General features: G+C 38.4%; 2 protein-coding genes and 3 long non-coding RNA genes across 5 annotated transcripts; 3 read left to right on the top strand and 2 right to left on the bottom strand.

Moving 5' to 3' along the window:
• Positions 1-5,158: 5,158 nt before the first annotated feature.
• LOC116930043 lies at positions 5,159-7,679 on the top strand. Its single transcript, XM_032937386.2, has 5 exons — positions 5,159-6,008; positions 6,075-6,280; positions 6,338-6,693; positions 6,754-6,994; positions 7,051-7,679. Exons 1-5 carry the CDS (start codon positions 5,723-5,725, stop codon positions 7,291-7,293), a joined length of 1,332 nt encoding a protein of 443 aa, XP_032793277.2. The 5' UTR covers positions 5,159-5,722; the 3' UTR covers positions 7,294-7,679.
• A 2,771-nt stretch (positions 7,680-10,450) lies between these two features.
• On the top strand, positions 10,451-11,297 carry LOC123475760. Its single transcript, XR_006651071.1, has 2 exons — positions 10,451-10,894; positions 10,983-11,297. It is a non-coding gene; the product is annotated as an uncharacterized LOC123475760 (long non-coding RNA).
• A 1,957-nt stretch (positions 11,298-13,254) lies between these two features.
• LOC123475822 lies at positions 13,255-14,935 on the bottom strand. The gene is made up of 7 exons (XR_006651275.1): positions 14,787-14,935; positions 14,495-14,687; positions 14,152-14,431; positions 13,941-14,093; positions 13,744-13,873; positions 13,509-13,682; positions 13,255-13,439 (listed from the first exon to the last, which is right to left on the bottom strand). It is a non-coding gene; the product is annotated as an uncharacterized LOC123475822 (long non-coding RNA).
• Positions 14,604-15,301, top strand: LOC123475823. Its single transcript, XR_006651276.1, has 2 exons — positions 14,604-14,745; positions 14,820-15,301. It is a non-coding gene; the product is annotated as an uncharacterized LOC123475823 (long non-coding RNA).
• Positions 15,302-15,902: 601 nt separating this feature from the next.
• Positions 15,903-16,986, bottom strand: LOC116930100. The gene is made up of 3 exons (XM_045178906.1): positions 16,928-16,986; positions 16,553-16,855; positions 15,903-16,461 (listed from the first exon to the last, which is right to left on the bottom strand). The coding sequence occupies exons 1-3, from the start codon at positions 16,941-16,943 to the stop codon at positions 16,439-16,441; spliced, it is 342 nt and encodes a 113-aa protein (XP_045034841.1). The 5' UTR covers positions 16,944-16,986; the 3' UTR covers positions 15,903-16,438.
• Between the last annotated feature and the right edge of the window lie 6,795 nt (positions 16,987-23,781).

Raw genomic sequence — 23,781 nt, 5'->3', positions numbered from 1 at the left:
AGACACGTAGAGCCATAAGGAAGAACGGTGGAAAAACTCGCGTTCAGATACTTGTGCACTGATATAGCGGCTAGCGGCTACAAGTCAAAAAAAGAAAAATAAAAAATTCGTTAGATACCTTAGTCTATTATTAGGTTACAAAATTATTTTCATGGACTTACCCACATAACACAATGCAGTCCGTCGAATGTCTGACAGATGTCGAGGTCGGATGTTGAGTACTTCTTTTTGATATCCGCCGGACAGCCCGACATCCGATTTGGATATTCTATGGATGTAATTTTTTGTAGTTTTGACCGCCCTCAACAGCGCCGTCGGAAATTCTAAGAATATCCGAACGGGCTTTCATTTGGCTATAAATATGACATGTATCGGACCAATAATCTTGATAAAACATTAGGCTATATCTAAATTCGAGCTCGGGACTTCCGCGCTACAGTAGAACATTATTCCACAGTGCCAATCTACAGCTAAATTAATTATCATTTTCAAACAATCCAATGGAATTGTTGTGAAACACTTGAGTTTTTTTCGATAACAAATCACCAACAGGATTTTTAAGAAGTCAAGATGATGTCGAACTGAGGTTAAACCAGAAGTGTATCAATTGCAATTAAACAATTTATGCTAAATATTTTTTAAATTTTAAACTTCGGCATGATTTTTTAAGTTTAAATTAGTTTTTTATTATTTGAAATTAAAATCTTATCATAAGTATACTTGCTTTGAATATTATTAAATGTCGAATAATATATTTTTTCTGTAAGTTAATTTCCAATGGCTTAGTTCCCGTAAGCTAAACGGCAAGCCTGTACAAACAAACTCACGACTTACATATATTTTATTCATTTTTTGAAATAAATTTTAAAATAAACCATCCGGCAAATAGAAAACTACTCCTTTATTATTATTATTTTTTTCGTATTTAATGCTGGACTTAAAATAGAAATACGCTCAAGGGAAAAATTTGATCACGTTATGTTATCCCACTTTGGAAACAAATAAAATTTGACAATTAATAACGAAACTTAGCGATCGGCCCCAATTAGCTCTATTCGAGTTAACCGCCCCGCACCGATAAAGTGCACTCGGGGCTGAATTGAGTTGCCTCTTTTTCAACCGGGGCGGTACGGAGAAAAATTTGAGATTAACCCGTTGCCCAAAGCAATTTTTAAAAAATGCCGTTGTTTCGGTTTCAGGGTAAAAATCGGGACAGGCGGGTAGAACGAGCTATTATCGGGGTTGTTATCGGATCGATCGGGTGAAACAGTCAACAGATTATTTTTTTTGCATCGATGAATCGATCGATTGCAATCGGGGTAGCTTCCCGGATTAAGTACCTCGATTAAACCCCAACCAATACGAGGAGAAGAATTTTCCACCCTGAGCCACGCCTCGATGGCCCGAAATGAGAAACCTGATTGGCAAAAAAGCGCCTCGATTTGCTCGAGGCCGATCCTTAAATGAAACAATTGAAAATCTTCTTGGCTGTTGGAAGGAGTTCCGTAGAATATAATTTTCGCACATCCATTGCACTTCCAAGGTGACTAGCCGACCGAACTACCCATTGAGTACATGGATATCTAACGGATGTTCGGCCATGATTCAGACATCCGACGGCAGAAATGTGCTATATGGGTAGGTGGATTTTTTAACCTTTTTTTCTCAATCGCACTAAGCGCGCTCCATCATTTGAACCCATGCTAAAATGGTCCGAAAAAGCGAATTGTTCGGATGCTTTTGGCGCCTACTGTATATATCGATTAATCCCGTTAACTGATGCACATTACAAGGTCTTATACTCACTCCCATTTACTAAGACCTAAGTAGTCTTGCCACCCTCCCCTCCACCCCCCTGAAATATCCACCATCTCCCCCGCCCCACATCGCTCGACAAAAACAAAGAAATCAAACCCTTCCCTAAAACCAAACCGCAAAAACGATAAAAGCGGTTTAATTTCCAGCGCTCACGATCCGCTGCACAGATCGGGATTATTTGACACCAAATTGTTAGTCTCGACCAGTCTGATTACGTCCATCCTGAACAAACAAGATTGAATTACAAAATCCCACGAAACCCGCAAATTGTCCGGAAAACCGGTCCTAATAACATACCCCAGGACCCTCTTGGAATCCGAGAGGGAAGAATTTTGGCACCTACTGTACATTTTTGAGATCCGCATCCACTTGTAAATTTGTTTGTTTTTACTGTACTTTATGTATTTGGATTGTATTATAAATATTTACATTTTTTCCAAGAATGAAAAAAAGGATTCATAAAATTTGGAAATCTTTTTGAATTAAATAAAACTCACCCTTTATACAGTCGTGGGTGAAAGTATCTTTTACAGATAGTTTCTTGACCGTTCTGTTACTGCCACCTACAGTGCTGCCTTCAATGGACAGGGTTATGGGCGGCAAAGACCTGCCTGATGTAATCGACAGAAAGTCAGTAGCCTTTTTTTTGTCTTGTTATAGAGTGTTCTTTTTATGCGGTCGGTCGCGTCCTTTGTTTTCCCTCCATCATTAAGAAACAAATCTTTAAATCTATGAATTTTATTTCATGTTGTCATCTTCAATTCCTCATAAAGAATTATTCCCCTCATCTCTCTCTGTGACGTTTCGCATATGCACGTCGAGTGCGTCACAGTTACTGAACTTCGTTTACTACTATACCATACCGAACAGTATATTTCCCCTACTGGATATATTATAAGCTGAGAAAAAAGTTGATAAAAACACACATTTTATTTGTATCGCGCCAGTATCTTCCGGTAATAAGTCGGATCTCCGGTATTTGGGGGCTAGCCCTAGGTAGAACTCTGTGCCCTGTCTAATGGCCAGGTATTTTGGCCGTATGGATGGGTCCTTTTATCTTAAAATAAGGTCCGAGTAACGGTCCGGGTTATGTTTCTTTACTTTTGTACTCATGAAACGTCCCCCCTACCTGGGTTTCACGTGGATAATGGAAAATCGAAACCTGTTCCATTACGCAGGACACTGTTTATCTAATAGAAAAAAAAATTTTTTATGAAATGACTGAACAGCAGACGTAACAAATTATAGCTAAGGAGGGCGACTCAAAGTTCCGTGTTGAAATCTTTGTACTTTAGACAGGGATTCAACAGAACCCGAACAAACAACAGTCGAAAAGTTCTCAAGGTCATCTACGGGCAAACGCTTGGCCTTGAACTCGATCACTTTTGTTCCTTCAGCCAGTGATCGGTGGAATCAGTTTTGCATCCAATCAAAATTACTGATTCGAATCAATTTTGCTTCATTTCCAATTTGTTATTTTGACCGAAATTTAATTTGATTTTTGATTTTGATTTTACCATTTTTTAAATTTAATGTATTCGAATCAATGATTCTCTAAATAAAAATAGATTTGAAAATTTTATCCTGCAATCTCACACATCTTAATAAACTAGACGTTTTTTGGTAACCGATAACTATTAATTCTCGTTTTGATTTTTGATTTTTGATTACGATTCATAGTTCTTCATTCTGAACAAAAATAATTGAAATAATTATTCAGGTTTTTAATTTTTTTCTCATTTTATTCCAATCATTTTTCACATTGATTCGGCCGATCCCTGCCTTCAGCATCATCCACATCATCATCAATTTGGTTTGTGTTGCCCCCTGTCTGATCAATATTTTGTTTGATGCGAAGATTTAATTGTCGTTTCTTCACATTTCGTGCGCTTTGCTAACAAGTCCAGTATGTGTTCAAACAAGGAATAGATTATAATTACAACTGATGAAGGGAAATAGAGCTGAAACTAAGAAAACAATTTATTTTTAACGTTTATAGTGGAGGACAGCTACAAAGGTAGCAGTTTTTTGCATGAATTAAACCCGTTGGTGAAATCTTTGGATTCTTTTCATCTTCCCGCAACTCTCATCCTTCCAAGAGTCTGAATTCCTATCAGAAACACACAGTAGTTATTTGTTTGTCATCTTCTTCTTTCTTCTTCGCATATTTTATTTTCATTGGTGAAAAACGTGATTTTAACATAGCGCTTATGGGGAAAAAAGCTCATGTTCTGAATCGATGAACGAGTGTGTAGGGACGTGGGGGTTACTCCTACAGAAAAGTCAAGTGTGAGTGATTTGAAGATCTATTTAACCATTATTCTTTAAATCACTCCTATTGGGATAGAAAGAAGTTAAAGAAAGGGGCAGCCAATCAGAGGATCTGACCATGACGTCACTAGTCGGTGCAGGAGAGATAGCCAGCTGAGTGGCCGTGATTATAGTAGGCTATACAAAGACAACATAGACAACATGAAAATTCTTGCAAAATTTACATGTCAAACTAGGTAGAACAGAAAACCAATTCATAATAGAATTTAACAGATGTTTGTTGTTTCTTCCAAAGAAGCTTTCAGCTTGAATATGTTCACCTTCCGCAAATGCTACGACTGAAGAGCAGCCCTGTGTGCATTCGTCCTCTATTCCAAGTACCATGGTCTGAATGAACAGCAGTGCATTCAGGACTTTCGATGAATACTCGATGTGAAACACGTAATATGTAGCCATTAGGCCGAGGATGGCTTCGCAGGTTGTGTCAAAGCGCATGAAGTGTTTGCTCTCCAGAATTAGATGTGCAGTTTTACCAATGAAAAGTAAAAAGGGAGATCAACGTTTAAAACGGTTGATGCAATGGTCCAGATTAGATTAGCAGATTCCTAAAAAAATATCTTAGTAAATCACTTTTAATACAAACGTATAATACGTACACATACCTCCCTAGAATCAACAAGGTGACAGACACCATCTTCTCCCCTGCCTTTACCAGGACAAACGATTGGCAATAATTCTAACACAGCCTTGGACTCTAATTCTGAAATAAATAAAACATTACAAAACTTTTAAGTGTGAATTGCAATCGAACATTAAGACAACAATTGATTTGCTTTTACCTGAACCTTCTTTCATCTCTTTGAATGTCTTCGAATTAAGAAGTTTCAAAGCCCGTTTGTTTTTCATTGTTCTTGCAGCCTCAATTATGTGTTTTGTAATACTGCTCCATTTTTGGCGAAAATTTTCTGAAGTATTCTCTCCCAAAACAAAGTCAAACTCCATAAAAAGCTTATAAATGTATATAGGATTAAATTAACAGAGTATTTTATTTCTATGAAAATTTAAATACTTACTTAAGACGAATGATGCAAGAATGGACAGTTTTTACTCATGAATTATGTCCAGAGATCCAGACTGTACTGACCACTCCATCACTTCTTTTCGCCGTTTAGTGAAAGCACGAAGTAAGATTCGTCTACTTGGCTGCGTCCTGGTAAGGAGTATTGTCCTGTGGGGAATTTCTGGGACCAAGCTCGCAAGTACTTCTGCTCCCCCCAAAAGCCAAGAGCCACAGTATCACACGGTTCCTTCTGGGACTACGTGTTTCTTTATTTTATTATTGTATTAAATACATTTGTGTTTATTCTGAAATAAATATATGTTAATCTTTAAAACCTGCTTTTTTTTATATTTTTCCATCGTCGATCGCTTTATTGTAAGATTTGGAAAAAAATTAAGAAGAAATGGAGGGAAAGCGCACTTCTATTTCCAGTAGTAGTGCAGCGATTGCTAGCGACTCGCGTCGCTGCATTTGTGATCGCGAGGGAAAAAGGGAAATAGTGGATTGCGGAAAAGCTGTTGTTTACATCAAAGCTCCCAGTTGTAATGGCTTGCCTGTTTCAATTTCTATAACATGCCTACTTGCTTCGCTCCCGGATGTACGAATCGACGTGAAAACAATACGGTTGAGGAAAATAGGTCTTTCTTTTCTTTCCCAAATGATGTGGGAACTCTATCCTTGTGGAAAAAAGCTATTCCTCGAAACCCAAGTGACATAACGAAAAGTAGTAAGCTGTGTGATATAAATTTCAATGACAGTGACATTATGAAGACTGTACTAAAAACTGTGAATGGTAAACGTATTGAAGTCCCGTCGCGAGGTCGTATTAAAGGTACAGCTGTACCAACTAAATTTCCCAGTAAGAAACTATTGTGTTGTATTACTGTATTATCATAATGAAATGTCTCGTTTTGCTCGACAACAGTTTGCCCATCATATCTCAGCAGGTCAAAGCAACCTAAAAGATTACTGGAGCGATTACACATGCGTCAGGTTGCAGCAAAGAAATCAAAAGAGGATGTAACAGTACACCAATCCCCAACTGACAATGTAGAGAAACAAAGTGATATCGATATTCCTTCACTTGATAGTGATAGTTCTACTGTAATTACTGAAGACAATGGGCTACAAGTAAGACAAATGTTATGTACCTTATTTTCACAGCATTAACTTTAGGATTTGCACCAGGCAAAGGACATCAAGGTTCCCAACCAAGACTGGAATCTAAAGCACTCGTCAACCGACCTTGATTCGTATTTACTTCACGAAGTGACAGCTGTGGTCCACGGTGGCCTATTACACGTTAGAAAATCCATGAAGATCAACTTTATTACGAAGAAAATCGAATTCCACATTCTGAATACGCCTTACACATCCACTGAATACCCTGAAGATTTCACAGAAATCACTTGCTTGCAAGCTGTAATCACCAAATTTTCTAACGCAGCTTTGTGTCCTGGTATTGTTGATGAGAAATATCACACCATTAAACACATTCAAATTGGCACCGGATCGTTTGACACTGGTGTTTCGCTTTCTTCTACGTATGTTAATCCTTTGAATTGGTTTTATGGTGGTCGTCTAACAGTAATTGTATTTATTAGGTGCTCAAAACTGTTGGAGGGAAAAAAAACGAAACGCCTCATTTGTGGTAGCTGCCATGCATTTAAAACTAACGTGTTGACACACAGATTAATACGCTTTAATGACCACGGTGACCGCTTCAGCCTGCATACCAATAACAAGAATCTTACTGCCCCAGAATTGAAAATAAAGTTAAAAGAATACAAGAAAGAGAAAAGAAATGCCGTTAAGAACACTCTTAGAGGAAATAAGAGGAAAAAGGTACATAAATCAACAGCTCCATATGTGCTTAAATAACCCATCAATTTGTTCATTAGGATGCCGCTGCTCATTTAACTGCGTTGAAGAAAGAATTCCAAGTCTTCAAAGAAGATTCCGTCGCGAACATTTTAGACGGCCTCTCTGGAAAGTTAGCACTTGTAATGCAACAAACCTGGACTAGTCAAACCCTAAACCTCCGTTATTTATTTTTTAACATCATGAGACCAATTGATTTGTTGAGCTGCACTTATTTTCACCTCTTGCGGTCACCAAATTTTCCTTTAAGTGCACCTAGGTGATCGAAAAGTAACGCAAAATGAAGTGCTCCCAATTAATTTCTCAAATTGAAGTGATCTCACGCCTCCGCTTTCCAATGGCGTTTCAAAACATTTCGGGAAATGATATTTTTTTTATTCTTAAGTTCCCCGCTTTTAATTCAAATATATAGATAAAGCCAACGAAATATTTTGAACTGCCTCTTCGAATTCACAGGAAGAAAAACACTTCATTTTGAGCATTTGTTTTATAGCACTTCATTTTCCGTCACTTTAGCGATCCGTATGAACCCCACATCAATTGTATTAAGCTCTGCTCACACTTTCCCACTTGTTACTACATTTCCGTATATGTTCAAGAAACGTATGTTACTATTTATCTCAAATATGACGTCTTAACTAAATCTTAATGCACATCTTAATTGTAATATTTTTATCTAGGCTAAACGAACGGTTAGGACTATACTTAGACGAGCAGCCTGTAAGAACAAACATGGGAAAGACATGCGATATGACGCCGATTGGCTGTTAGAATCCCTGTTATTTAGCATTAAAAGCCCCAAAGCCTATGCACACTTAAGAAAAGAGAATATTCTGCCACCTCCATCTCCGTACTCCGCAACATGATTAGCGCAGTGGCGGGTAATTTTGGGTTCAACCAAATCGCAATTCAAGAACTCGCAGATTACATGCGGAACAGGCCTATGAATGAACGATACTGCAGTCTAATGTGGGATGAAATAACAATATCGGTATTAATCAGGATGATAACAGGACTGAGCTTCAGGATGAAAGATTGGCGGACCACGCTTTGGTGCTCATAGTTCGCCCATACATGACGAACAAAATTCAAACGATTGGAGTTTTCCCAGCAAAGGGAGCAGTTAAAGGAAAAGATCTCTTGAAAATCGTTATGAAGGCATTGATTCTCCTGGAAGAAGTCGGGTCACGTGTTTTATCCCCAGTATGTGATGGCGCACAGACAAACGTGACTGTTTGGAATCAGTTCAAAGTAACGGGAAAGACTGGAGAAGTCGCCAACAAGTTCTCGCATCTTACTTAAGACGAAACCCCAGTTTACTGTTTGAGAGACGTCCCTCATTTGCTAAAGAGTTTGAGAAATCATTTGTTCAACCACCAAAAGGTCCAGGTATTATCAACACAAATTATTCATGCGATGTTATGTAAAAACCTTTATTGGTTTACAGTGTTGTGGTAAAAGAGTTTCATTCGAATATCTCGAAAAGCTGTATAAATTACAAAATGATAAGTATGACGTCGTTAGTCGGGGAGGCTTGCGAGTGACCCGTAAATGGACTCATGGCCATATATACCCCAACAGCTTCCAGAAAATGCAAGTTTTTTTCGCTGCCCAAGTTCTCTCCAAATCCGCATCCGACGCTATTGGATATTTCCACTACGACGCGGGAGAAAAATATGAAATGCAATTTAATGCCAGTCAAGCCACTGCAAACTATATTTTATTGGCGAACAATTGGTTTGATGCAAGTAATGCAAGGTTTAAAGGCAAAGGGATCACCCTCGAAAACTGGGAGACAAATAAGAAGGTAGTCACAAATATTTAATTCAATACAGCCCACATTTTAACATTTCGCGATTTAGGCATTGGCAGATTTTTATGACTTCTGCGAAGCTACAGAAGCTTACCAAAATCGCGGCCGAAAAACACGTAACAATAATGTCGCTCAAGCTCGTCGATATTCGATGCCTTTCGTGGAAGAGGGTTACGAAGAAGGAGAGGACGACGGAGCGCAAAATCATTTATTACATGACGACAATGACGATTCTGATTACAACTCAGATGATGAACTTGACGAATGCTTCGACGTGAATGTCACCGCTCAGTTTGAAGAAGCCCACACCGACGGTAATGACACCCAAGGTTACTACGATGAGCTGGACGACAGCACTGGCGATGACCGACCTCTACCAATGTTTGCCTCCACAGTGACAATGAATGGGCTGAGAGTTACGATTGCTAGCATTATTGATATTATCGAATTCGTTTTAAGGAAATATGACCCTTACAAATACGTCCTGACGGGCAAATTAAACCAAGATTTAATAGAGGTAATGATGATAGTCAACAAGTAATTGTTCTTTTCTAATTTTTTTTTCTATTGTGAAGAGATTTTTCGGTTTGATTCGCGCTGCTGGTGGCGGTTGTGAAAAGCCACGCACCTCGTCTTTTTTACATTTGTACCGCTTGCTGTCGTGCTACTACATGACTAAAAGTGCTTAACAGGGGAATGTAGATGGTGCCGAAGAGATCGAACTTCTCGCAAGCTTTAAGAAAATGTATCAAGAAAACAAGAAAGCTAACAAGGTGGAAAAGAAGTACATGCGGGATATCCTGTTGGACAAAATTGTTGTAGAGATTTACAACAACTGTGAAAAACACAGAGAAAATGGTGCCAGTCGCGAAAACGGGAATACTATAAACGACAACATTGTTTTCTACGTTTGTGGAACCTTGGTAAAGAAGAAGAAGGGGTTGCCAAGACTGTTATGCTACATTAAATGGTGCCTCAACGCCACCTCCCGAAATGAGTGTTCAGTACCCTACAAGAGCGCAAAAACGAAGGAGCCCTCTCAGTTTGTTCGAAGAAATTCTATGACCTTGCAATGCAACTGGAAACAGCTTTTCTACACACAGTCTCTGACAACACAATCTTCAACAGGGATTCCTATGAAGCGATTTGTCATGATGTGTTGTTGGACAAACTTCCTGACATCGGGTGAGTTTTGCATCGAAATGACTGCATAGCGGATGTCATTGAAGACTATCTCTCAATCCGCCTTACTTGCATTGCAAGACAAGAGAAGTTGCTTCGATCCGAAAAAATTTCTCTTGAAAGCCAAACTAAAAGAAAACAAGCAAAGGTCATAACATAAGATTAATTTACAATTTCACTAACAGATTGATGAGATGTACCTCATCTTTGTACCAAAAATAAATTATTCACTGACTTACTTCTAACTTAATTTCCTTCAAAATATGAATATGTCATTCATCTGTTCTGAAGAGAAAATGTGGTGACCGCAAGAGGTGAAAATAAGTGCAGTTCAAAAAATCAATTGGTCTCATGGTGTTTCAAAATCAATAACGGAGGTTTGGGGTTTGACCATCCTGCTGGGATATGATGAGCAATCTGTTGTCGAGCAAAATGAGACATGTTATTATGATAATACAGTAATACAACACAATAGTTTCTTACTTGGAAATTTGGTTGGTACAGCTGTATCTTTAATACGACCTCGCGACGGGACTTCAATACGTTTACCATTCACAGTTTTTAGTACAGTCTTCAGAATGTCACTGTCATTGAAATGTATATCACACAGCTTACTACTTTTCGTTATGTCACTTGGGTTTCGAGGAATAGCTCTTTCCAATAACGATAGTTTCTACATCTTTTGAGAAAGAAAAGAAAGACCTATTTTCTTCAACCGTATTGTTTGGATTTCGAGAAGTACAACCGAGAGTCAAGCCATTACAACTGGGCACTTTGATGTAAACAATAGCTATTCCACAATCCACTATTTCCCTTTTTCACTCGCGATCGCAAATGCGGTGACGCGAAATATCAAAAAAACTAAGCAGGTTTTAAAGATTAACATACATTTATTTCAGAATAAACACAAATGTATTTAATACAATAATAAAATAAAGAAACACGTAGTCCCATAAGGAACCGTGTGATACTATGGCTCTTGGCTTTTGGGGGGAGCAGAAGTACTTGCGAGCTTGGTCCCAGCAGACCCGCGGTTAGGGTATTGGGGGACAATACTCCTTACCAGGACGCAGTCAAGCAGAGGAATCTTACTTCGTGGTGAAAGTTAGTTTTAAAAGAGTGTCAACAGAATTGTTGAAAGGTTCACTCGATTTCTCGTAAATCTCCAACATTTTTGCAAGATTCAGTTGGTACGAAATGTCATCAGCATCTACAACTGAGAATACATTTCAATAAGACACCTGATCAAAATAAATGTGTCAAACAATTTAATTTAAAATTTCAGTATAATAGTCACCATTTGTTTCACGTGCGGCTGTAGGGCCGACGTTTTTAGATTTTACTGCTTTTGGTCTGCCACTCGGTTCAGAAGTTGAGTCACCACATTGCTGAACTCAAAAGCAGTAGGCTTGTAAGTGTAGTATTGCAAAGAGTTTGCAACCTTTCTTAAAATGGCAGACTGGTGTTTCAAGATGATAACGGAAGTTGGATTGTTTAAGAGATCCTGTAAATCTGGTCTAAATCGGTTTGTAAGTTTGTATGATGAAGGTATTGGTTTGGCGTCAGGCATGGCAGTTGCAGTTATTTGTTTTTGAACATTCTGCATGCACTTTCTCTTGGCTGGTGTCCCTTGTTCAAAAACTATAGGATCCTCTTCATGAGGTGTGATGAAAGTCACTTGTTCTTGAAGTACTACTTCTTCAATCTCTTCCTCGGTGGTGGTGGCAGATTGACAAGAACCACTGTCTGGTTTTTCAGATTATGAAGACAAAGAATTGTTTGACGAGTGACAACTGGCACCATCCTCTGTAACATTAAAGGAGGACATTACTATCAAAAACATATAAATTACAAACTAATAAACATACATACCGTCAATAATGTTGAAATTAAAAGATGCTCTAGGTCTCAAGACACATTGAATAATGCCACCGTCTTTAATAGGAGAATTCTTGCCAATTATAACCCAAGTGTCTTTATTGAAATTACTTTGTCGTTTAAAAATGACATCGCAAGACTTTAGTTGATTCTCTTACTAGGTCACTTTTAGAAACTAACTTTTGTGTTATCAATCCTACATCAGTAGTCTTGATGATTGATGTCTATAAGGGAAGGTTTATTTTTAACCTCGTTGTGGCCATAATTAAAATTCTTGATCGCGTGATTCGGCATAACACATCATAACAATTTTTCTAGTTAGCCCATACAATTTACTGAAATACTCTGCTTCTTCTGTTTCAAGGCTTTCGCACTGTAAATTGTGTGATTCTTTGGTCCTTTTAATGAAGTCATCATCACAAAACTTTGTTTTAATGTCTTCGTCAGTACCAAGACAGTAGTACTGTCTTGGTACTACTGTCAAAATGGTTTCGTAAGTGTAGGTACTGTGACAGCAATTTTGAACCCGCCAACAGAATGGCTTGCTAAATTGTCTGCCATTAAAATGGTTAAAGTGCCGAAGACCTTCTGGAGATTTCCTCGAATATTAATATCAATTCCCTGTTCCAGTTGTTTGATTTCGTCAATAACGGGCTTTAAAAGGACATTCATACCATACTTTTCTACCTGATGGTTGAAAAATATTGCTAATAGGTTGATTTGGTTAAAAGAAGTGCGAAATTTTATCTCCATGTTACCAATGGTAAAATATACAAAAACTAGCTTATTGTTAAAAACCTTGCTGCCGAGTGCATCACAAATTTGTACCTCATCCAGATAAAGATGAATTTGAATTGCATGCGGGTGAGATTGAAATAAAGAATTTTCTAAATAAGAAGAGCCATCTTCAAAATGAGATAACAGATCAGGTGACTTAAATTTATCAGAAAAATTTTTGTCGTAAACGTCATCCATTGACAAAAGACCCTACTAGCACAGTTTCATCCAGTAAACATCTCTGGCTGGTTTCAAGTGGATGGCGTGGATATCCACAGTAACCTTTATGCAACGTAGAGTGGATGTCTTAATGTCTCATTTACCGAACAGAAAATGTTAACGTCCAATAAATGTACAATTTGAACGTCAATGGGATAGAAAAACGATACGTTTATTGTCTATCGATATGTTACCTCCATGTAATATAATTTTTTTACATCCTATGTCTATCCATTTTCATTGTTTATATGACATCCTGATTTTGATGTTCATACGATATGGTAATTGTAACGTCCAATTGACTTCTTAGCTTAACGTTCAATGGAGTAAATAAGAAAGCGAAATTAAATACACGTAGGGAGCTGAATATCATGTATTCACAGCAGAAATTTCAAAAACGATACAGTAGATTTAACATATATCAGTTTTAATTTGGTCCATGTGCACGGACACGTGCTGACTAAATTGAGAAACACAAGACGAAACAATCACGAAATTGAGTGAGGAACATGACTCCGACTCCATACCCGTTCAATGAACCTGGAATGAAACATAATTTAAAAAATAAATCAGGTGCCTCCCATGTTCCGGAAACTGGTTTTAACTTACTAATAGGGAGTTATCCACTGTCTTCACTGATATCCCGTGGTATGCTGTTGTCTTTCCCAAGGCTCTGCTGGACTCGTTGGAATAATTCTGGAGCACTTTTCATAATTTTTTTGGTTTCAAACTCCAAATCAAATTGGTTTGCGCCTTTAAAAGGCTTCGAAATAGTAATTCCTTCTAAGATTGCAAACAAAATTACGATTACTTAACATTTTTTTTAATTAGCTAAATAAATTACTGAAAATGGCTTCAGTTAGCAACGATTTTTGTAGACCGTGCTTTTGGATACCCTTTCGAGGTTTCCCCTCCCAATTGCAAGAGGCCTTTACTTTCAATGAGATGAATGCGGCCCAAGATCTTTTTACGACCTAAAAAAATAAAAATAAAAAGAGGTAAAATTCATTTATGCTTTTATACTATCTAGTATCTTCATACTTTCTTGAATTGAGTTGCTCGTTGATTGCGTCAAATCTTTAGGCTGAATAGTGATGTTTGAGATGGCACTCTGTTCTTCAGTCATGTCCCAAGAATCTAAATTTCCTTCACTAATCAGGGTAGGATCCTGCCTGCTGTTAGTGGACATCATCCCTGCAGATAAGTAACATGTAAATGAATCGCATGCTTTTACAGTACTAAAGATATATACCTTCTTCCATTGGGTTGCTTGTACTTGCCATCAAATGTCGAGGAATAGGAATGGTAGGAAGTAAACTTTGCGTGGGACCATAAAACCCAACACTGTTATCTTCTGAATCTTCTCCATCTATTTCTATTGACGGTCTCTTCTCCTCATAAGGTGAGTACCTCTTGTTTCCAATTTTCTTTCGATTGGCCTCTTCCCATTGCATTTACTTCGACATCAGTTGAATTTATTTCGGAATTCACAGTTGCTTCAGCAAGGTGTCTCCTTGCTGTCTCATAGGAATCTGAAAAAGAATATAGTTTTATTATTAACGTTACACATTTAAACAATTTATCTAGAAACTTACCATATCCTTTGCGAACATGGCACGGGTATAAAATCCAATCAGATTCTGGTTTCTCAGTCTTTCTGATGTGTGCCTCATAAGTGTGATGTTTAGGAACCAAGCACTGTGTGTTTCCAGTTATAATCCAGGTTGTACGGACAACATGAACATACGTGCCGTTCGTAGCAAATAAATCCACTATGGCAAAAGCATGCTGCATCGAAATATCAAAAACATGGAAATCGTAACATTTCGAAAATTGTCATCAAACGGTAACGAAACACTTATTTGTAGATTTGTAAAAAAAAAATACCTTTTGTAATTCCATATTCCAAATATGAAACAGGTTTCACAATCGCTTGTAAGGATAATGTATCAATCACTTTTTAGATGTTGGACAAGCAATTAGACGCCTAAAACAATGAACAAGTAAAGACCGAAGCCCTTGACGACAATAACGCGTCACGGAAACAACACACCGTTGCATTAGCCTAAGATCTTAATCAATATATCAGAATAAAATTAATAACCATCTTAGACAATTGTAAATAAGCTTTAAAATTTTTTAAAATGATGTGATTCAAAGTTTCCCTTAATTTCTTAAAAGTAATGACATTATTAGGCTTTGAGTATTAATTTTGACACTGTTAAGTATTGAAAAGAATCATTATCGATTATCTTACCTCGTCGATATTCAGTTATTTCATGTTGTCCTGAAATATTTACATCGTTTGCTTTTGGGACGTTATAAGGACGTTATAAAACTCAAATCAATGTGACATCCTGTCTTGGTTCCAAAATAGACATTAACTCCGGATCTGGAGCTGTCATCCATAGGATGTCTACAAACCCACCACCCATAAACGTTTAGACATTTACATCCATTGGGCATCCTGTCTTGGTTCCAAAATAGACATTAACTCCGGATCTGGAGCTGTCATCCATAGGATGTCTACAAACCCACCACCCATAAACGTTTAGACATTTACATCCATTGGGCATCCTGTCTTGGTTCCAAAATAGACATTAACCGGATCTGGAGCTGTCATCCATAGGATGTCTACAAACCCACCACCCATAAACGTTTAGACAGTTACATCCATTGGGCATCCTGTCTTGGTTCCAAAATAGACATTTACTCCAGATCTTGAACTATCATCAATAGGATGTCTACAAACCCACCTCCCATAAACGTTTAGACATTTACATCCATTGGGCCTCCTCTCTTTGGTTCCAAAAAAGACATTTACTCCGGATCTTGAATTATCATCAATAGGATTTCTATAAACTAACCTCCTATAAACGTTTGAAAACTTACATCCAATGAGCATATTAACTTAGTTTCAAACCTGACATACACCTTTGGATTTTACAGTAACATTTATAGGATGTCAACTTTTCTTTGTTAACTGTAGGTTTAAAAATGATATCAAATTAATATTTTATATTGGTTTCAAATGGTGACATCAATTTCACGTTGCCATTTACGTTTATTTGATGTTTCTGCGTTGTCAAAAAATTGATAAACCTAAAGTGGATGGCGGAACGCCCAATAAACATCCATAGGACTTTGTGTGCTAGTAGGGGAACTTTCAACTGGGAAAAGAAGGGGACAACTACATATTCTTGCTTTTTAAAGTTTTGAGGTTTTCTAGTTTGCACACGACCGTAATCCTGGGTTAGTTGAGGGAGAAGTATTTTGATGGGACTAATCATACCAAAATATTTTGTGTAGTATTGATACTGTCTGTATTGGGTTTTGAGTCCCTGAAAAGGATCCGGTGCAAAAATAGATTTGTACAGCTCTGTAAGTGGAGCAACACGCTCAGTGTGTGCACCCAGAATCTTCTAAGCTGGCTATTGCTCGAGAGAGTACAGCTAGAACTTCCTTGTTGACAAATTCTTTTGTTGCTTCCATCACAGTGTTCAAGTCCACTTGGTTAAATTTTCTCTCATGTGAGAGGTTCAGAAGGTAAAGGGCAGAGTCACTATAAAGATAACAAAAAAAAACTCATTAGCTCGATGACAAGTTGGTACCCAACCTACGAATAAAATTTGAAAGAGAGGTTAAACACTTACTGCTGATTGTTTGGAGGATACAAATCTTCGATGAGAGAATTGGCTGATGCAGGTCGCTGTTAACACTTTGTGGTCTTGGTACTTCCAGAGCTGGAATCACTGCTGCAGCTTCATTGTTGAAGAATAAAACATGATGACGGCTAAGGTGTTTTCTTAGAGCAATTTCGGTCCGAAATTCTTTCTCGCACTCAAAGCAAGGGGCCTTGAAATCTGCATCCCCTCTGTGTACCACTCTGTAGTGAGAAAGCATTTGTTGCTTCATTCTTCTTTGTGCATTGCAATCAATTACAGGACATGAGATTTCTTAATTGAAATAATATTTTTAAATATATAAGTAAAAAAACTTATAATATCAATAAATAACATAATACGTACCAAAAGCACAATCCATATTGGAAATATAAGTCTGAGGCTCTGAGCTGTCAAACCCAAACTCAAAAGTATACTAAACAGTTTATCAGTGTGCGGAAAATAAAGGATAATTAAAGTCTTTTTTTCGGATTGGCAACTCTGACTACATTTTACATTTCCAATAAGATTCTAAAAGTCCTTGTTTAGTGTGATGGTTTTTTAATAAGACTTTAAAACTCCTTTTTTAGATAAAAAACCCACAAGCCTCTAAAACGTCGTTTTTCGGGTCAAAACCCGATTTAAGACATGTTGAAAAGACGATTTTCGGAAAGATTTTAACGTGTACGTTTTGTTTATAGGACCTGAACGCTAGTACTGATGCATTATCATTTCAAAACTTGCTCATGGAAGGGTATTGTAATCTATGAAATTAAAGAAATTTTTCAACAAAAAGGTTTTACGTACTTGAAAAACGTGCAAGTTTTCTCACCTGCCTTAGGTATTGCTTTCAAGCTTGGTGTTGAGTGTTTAACGCTGCTTCCAAACGTTCAAGAGAATTGCTTTCTATCTCATGCAAGGGCTTCATTTCTCGTTGAACATAATTCCTGATGATGTATTTACTGGAGTTTTGTTCAATTTTTTCTATCCGAAAGAGAACTGCGTGGATTTTAACTCTAAAAAGTTTAAAGATACATAAAGCCACCCAGTCGATCCCGATCTTTAATTTTGTCCCAAACATCCAAGAATGATGACATCGGTATAGATGCCCTGCACCTTTTTGCCCGTGAAGATCAAAGGCAACACGCAAGGTAAAAGCAGAATTTGAGCTGTAAGGCCGAACGTAGAGTTAAATTTGCATTTATCTAACTTCGACGTCACCAACACTTGAAAATATCCCTGCGGTAACTGTTGGTCGGAGAGTGCGATGTACAATCACTCCACTCGTATGAGAAAAGGCTTCTCATTCTCAGTACCCCGTATTCTCAGTTGTCTCTTTCAGTTGTCAATGTCAGTTTCTCAGTTGAAATGTTCTTCTCAATAAAGCAGAGGTAAAGACTTAAATCTCCATTGGTGTATATTTTCCTTCATTTCAACAGGTTATGGGCCCAGTTGGCTTTTGTATATTGAAGTTGTTTTGTATATATCGCTTAGTTTTTGAGAGAACATGTCAGCCATTGCTTTTTCCACAAGAGATGCAAGCCATATCAGCAAATTTAATGGCTCCAGCTTCCCGTTTTGGAAGTTTCAGGTATCATTAGTATTAAAACAACATGATTTAATGGATGTAGTATTGGGGAAACAAGTACAACCCCAACAAGCAGTACCAGCCACTGAGGCGAACACCACTGCAATAAACTCATGGAACAAAAAGGACAATTCTGCGAGTTGCTGCATTGTGGCCACAATTGAAGAAACATTTCAACGATCGCTCATCAATTGCAAGTCATCCAAGGAGATGTGGGATCGCCTAGCAGCCCAATACGAACAAGCTGCTTCAGAAAATAAGTATTTATTACAGCAACGCTTTTATAACTATTCCTTTCAACAAGGCCATGATGTGATGGCACATATAACAGAAATTGAAACCTCGGCCAATCAGTTGAGTGATTTAGGTGAAGTTCAAACAGAAAATCAGATCATCACAAAGGTGCTATGTACTCTTCCACCACGCTTCAGGTCAGTCATCTCAGCATGGGAGAACGTCGAGGATTCTAAGAAAAAACTCCCACTACTAACTACAAGGCTTCTCAAAGAAGAAAGTCTGAATAAGATGCACGACAATGGAGAATCAGCAGAAGACAAAGCATTCTTTTCAAGAAGATCAAATCAAGTCAGATCCAAAGATGCTCAACCAAGTAAGAAAATTGACAAACAAATCTGTTATTACTGTGACCCAAGTGGAAGGATTGATCACACCGAAGAACGTTGCTGGGTGAAGCACGGAAGACCTGGTCGCTCATCACAAAATTTATTGCAACCTGCTGATGCTGCTTTGAGTCATCACCATACGGAATGGCCAGTGGATTACGGCTTCTCTTCCTATATAACTTCCTTTCTTTCATCTATCTCCAGGAACCTGAAGCAATGGTTGGCCGACTCAGGTGCCTCACAGCACATGTCTGACCAGCGGTGGATGTTCTCAACCTTCCATGCAGTAAAAAAGGGTAGCTATCCTGTGAAGGGAATCGAATCGGACAACTGCCCACTTCAAGCAACAGGAAAAGGAGACATCTGCATTAAATCTAAAGTGAATGGAGAATGGAAAAACAATATCATTTATGATGTTTTATTCGTCCCAAAACTTGAAGCAAATTTATTCTATGTTCGTGCAGCAATAAAAAGAGGAGTCAAAGTGGTGTTTGACAACGACGATGTCTCCATTACTTACAATTCATCCGTTGTGGCAACAGGGACAAGTAATGGAACCAATCTTTATCAACTTGATTTTGAACCAGTCAACCACATCAATGAAGACACATCAATAGTTGACCCCATCTCTCTCCTTTCAAAAACCAATGCTGCATCAATTAACACCTGGCATCATCGGTTAGGACACCTAAATACAGTTACAATCAAGAAGATGGAATCTCTTAAAGTTGCTGACGGTCTGCTGATATCATCATCAACACAACCCTCCATCTGCGAAGGATGCGTGTATGGAAAGCATCACCATCAACCATTTCCAACGGAAGGCCGCACCAGAGGTACCCGCATTGGGGATTTAATTCATTCTGATTTGGTTGGCCCGATGTCTATACCTTCTCCCTGTGGCTCACGGCACATGGTGATCTTCAAAGACGATTTTTCTGGATACTGTTCAAAATTCTTTCTCAAGCGAAAATCAGAAAATGCTGAATTTTTTTAATTTTTTGTCCTCCATCTAGAGAAAGAAACTAACAGCTTTGTGAACGTCCTAAGAACCGACAATGGTGGAGAATATACCGGAGTGATTTTCAAAAATGGATCAAATTCAAAGGAATTCGGCATGAAACCAGTATTCCCAAGACACCTCAACAAAACGGTGTTTCGGAACGACAAAACCGAACCATCATCGAATCAGCTAGAAGCATGATCACAGCTACAAATCAGTCACGTGAGTTGTGGGCAGAAGCATCAAATTGTGCTGTATATGTGAGAAACAGAGTTATTGGAAAGTCTTTACCAGAAATGACGCAATATGAGGCCTGGTTTGGAAGAAAACCTAGTCTTTCTCACTTAAGAATGTTTGGATGCTCGGCCTACATGCATATTCCAGCAGATGAGCGGTCTAAATTCTCTCCCAAAGCCAGGAAATGTGTGTTTGTAGGGTACTGTGAGACCCAAAAAGGATTTCGACTATGGGACTCGGTGCGCAGAAGAATTTTTGTGAGCAGAGACGTAATATTTAAAGAAGCAGTTCCAGAATTACCCCGTCATTTCAGTTCAGATTATTCAGCAAAGGAGGAGCCTTGCACTCCTGCAGTTTTGCCTCTTCAAGCTACAGTTCCTCCTGAAGAAGAAGAAACAGCTTCAGATGTCAGTGGAGTCGAAATAACTGAACAGTCAACAGATAGCCGTCCAGCTTCTAAAAAAACCGACGCCATTGATTCCCCGAGTCCTTCAACAAATGATCTTGGTCCAAGGAAAAGAAGACCTCCAGTAAGGTGGGCAGATGAATCAACAACCGGTATCTACGCAGGAATTGCTATGGACTCGGATGAGCTGGTAGAACCTGAAACTTATGAGGAGGCTATCATTTCACCACAGCCAGTCGAGTGGAAATTAGCCATGGAAGAAGAAATAAATTCACTGATTAAGAACGAAACCTGGTCTTTAGTCGAACCTCCACTCGGACGTGCTCCTATAAAGAATCGGTGGGTGTTTAAAATCAAGAGAAGTGGACGAAACAACGTAAAATTCAAGGCTCGACTAGTTGCAAAAGGTTTCTCTCAGAGACCTGGCATCGACTATGGAGAAACTTATTCTCCTGTTGTTAAGCACGATTCTCTTCGAACAATTCTTTCACTCGCTGCTGCACATGACCTAGAGCTACTCCAGCTCGATGTCAAGACGGCATTCCTGAATGGTGACATTGACGAAGAGTTGTATACGGATCAGCCTACCGGCTTCAAGGAAGATAGTCAAATGGTTTGTCTCCTTAAAAAGGGCCTTTATGGATTAAAACAAGCCTCAAGAGCCTGGAACGAAAAGTTTAATCATTTTTTAATTCAATATGGCTTTACCAGAAGCAATGCAGACTCTTGTGTTTATTTTCAACGGGACGAAAACAACATCACCATAATGGCAATATGGGTCGACGATGGACTTCTTTGCAGCAATCATCAATCAAAACTGGAAGACATTGTCAATTATCTCTCAGACAAGTTTGAGATTACCTCTGGACCTGTGGACCACTTTGTCGGTTTGGAGATTTCTAGAGATAGACGTAAAGGCCTCATTCATATCTCCCAACAGGTCTATGTAAAGAAAATTCTCGCCCGATTCAGGATGGGAAATTGCAAACCTCGAAGCATTCCAGCTGACCCATGTTCTCATTTGAAAAAACAATTTTCCACTTCCGAAACTCAAGATTATCCTTATAGGGAGGCAATTGGTTCCTTGATGTTCGCAGCCATCTGTACTCGACCGGACACATCATACGCCGTCTGCCAGGTGGCCAAATACTCCAGTAAACCAAGCCATGTTCATTGGGAAGCTGTAAAGCGAACTTTTGCATATTTAAAGGGGACGATCTCCCTTGAAATCTCTTACTTAAGAGGAGTTAAAGACGGTGTTTTGCTAGCTTTTTCTGATTTTGATTTTTCTGGAGATGCGGATGACAGAAGATCCACGACTGGAAATATTTTTATTCTCAATGGCGGCCCTGTGTCATGGAGAAGCCAAAAACAGAAATGTGTCACTTTGTCGACAGCCGAATCGGAGTATATCGCTGCAAGCATGGCCACAAAAGAAGTTGTCTGGTTGAGACGCCTTTTGATGGAAATAGGCTGTCAGCAGAACAATTCGACCCCTGTTTTCTGCGATAATCAATCAGCCATACGTCTCGTTTACAACCCCGAGTTTCACCAAAGGACAAAACATATTGATGTTAAATTTCATCATATAAGAGACATGCAGGTACAACAAGAAATCAGCATACAATACATCCCGACTGAGAATCAATTGGCGGACGCACTGACAAAAAACCTGGACCATCAGAAACGTTCAAAGTTCAAACACAGCATTGGAATGTGTCAATTTGTATAAATTGTGTCAAATGTTTAAGTGGGTGTTCAGGGTTCATCATTTTTCTCGTGTTTTGTGATTAAGTGGGTGTGTTGGTCGGAGAGTGCGATGTACAATCACTCCACTCGTATGAGAAGAGGTTTCTCATTCTCAGTACCCCGTATTCTCAGTTGTCTCTTTCAGTTGTCAATGTCAGTTTCTCAGTTGAAATGTTTTTCAGTATTCTCTTCTCAATAAAGCAGAGGTAAAGACTTAAATCTCCATTCGTGTATATTTTCCTTCATTCCAACACATTACATTTACATGGTGAACGGCGCTACTTTCATCCAAGCCACGTTCTTGTGTTGGAATAAGGACTGTCAATATTTGAGATACAAATGTAATAAATTTTTTTTCCTGTAAGTTAAGTTTTTTAACGTCACGATGTACAACGCTTTCAGTATCACGGCTTGAAGCAACACAAGGGTTCCATTGAGGATCCCATTTTTAAATCTGAATTCGTCAAGATTGCCGGCACAGCCCAGTTTCTTGGATCCTAGTTTGGGAACATTGTTTTTCTGGGTAATTGTCATTATGTTCGGGGTTCGTTGTGGCGTTACTCTAGATTCGATGAGCAGCCCTTCTCGTTGGCACCAATAGGGAAAGCCGTCAGAGACGTCGGAAAATTTATCAAGCAGCCCCTGTTCGCAGAGGCGTAGTGCTTTTTAACGCATACCATTCTAAGGCACGGCCATGATGGTGGACTTAGGCGCATGCCCAAAAGATTGCTCCACGAACATAGATCGACTGGACACGAAACGGATGTCTTCTTGCGTCAGTTTATTGATCCTGAAACGTTCCAGCGTAGAAGACAAGGCTGTTTCCTGTTGCTGGTGATTTTGTTTCAGTTTAATTAAGTCAGTTAGACAAGTTTTCAATATGGTCTACCGTTGGTAGCCTGATGCTGTTCCTGCAGACAGCTACTGCGTTATCCGAATAAATACAGTATATGCTGAAAATATCGAAGCACGTGCAGTTTTAAGGGCTATTTAACATGGGATCTTACAGCGTAAGCGTGTTTTTCGCGAATAGGTAAATGGAAGGGTAATACTGCTTATAAATCTACCAAACAAATTACACGCACAAAGAGATGAATAAACTATCTTGTATAATTATTTAAAATTTTTTTTATAACAAAAATCAGTCGGCCAAAAATATCGGAGCGCCGACGTTTTTCCCGTGCTATCTTACGGCACTACGTCACATTTAATTATTATCTGTTCGACTAGACCTATGAATGCAATATTCCTGTTTATTTTTATACACTTTACACTACATAGAATAATAATAATTGCCAACTAATATATTAAGTAAAAGATAAATTTATTATACACCAATACCAAATATAATGCAAAGTAAGATTATTTGTTCTGGGGCTCATAACGTTGGTCTGTTAACGTTCTCTTTCACTGATAGGGTACATAAGAGTATAATTAGTTAATATATTTATCTATCCTGAATAGATTGAATAGTGAAATTGAACAACGAATAAAAATATTCTAAGTAATTAATAACAAATGTGACAAATCCAGAAGTAGGAAGAAAAAAAAACCCTAGTATAACTTTTATTAGCCACCAAAAACAAATTGATTCAGAATGGGATTTTGACAGGG

This window comes from Daphnia magna, linkage group LG9 (assembly GCF_020631705.1).
Source record: "Daphnia magna isolate NIES linkage group LG9, ASM2063170v1.1, whole genome shotgun sequence".
NCBI classification, from domain to species: Eukaryota; Metazoa; Arthropoda; class Branchiopoda; order Diplostraca; family Daphniidae; genus Daphnia; species Daphnia magna.
The sequence above is the reverse complement of the archived record's forward strand: the minus strand, read 5'-3'. Positions and strand labels throughout refer to the sequence as shown.

What these genes read in the sequence shown, in the direction of transcription:
- LOC116930043 (XM_032937386.2), top strand. Translation starts at nt 5,723, where the DNA reads ATGCCTACTTGCTTCGCTCCCGGATGTACGAATCGACGTGAAAACAAT. An exon ending in TGTACCAACTAAATTTCCCA is followed by an intron (nt 6,009 to 6,074) that starts GTAAGAAACTAT and finishes GCTCGACAACAG; the next exon opens with TTTGCCCATCATATCTCAGC. An exon ending in GAGGAAATAAGAGGAAAAAG is followed by an intron (nt 6,995 to 7,050) that starts GTACATAAATCA and finishes TTTGTTCATTAG; the next exon opens with GATGCCGCTGCTCATTTAAC.
- LOC116930100 (XM_045178906.1), bottom strand. An exon ending in TATCCTCCAAACAATCAGCA is followed by an intron (nt 16,462 to 16,552) that starts GTAAGTGTTTAA and finishes TTATCTTTATAG; the next exon opens with TGACTCTGCCCTTTACCTTC.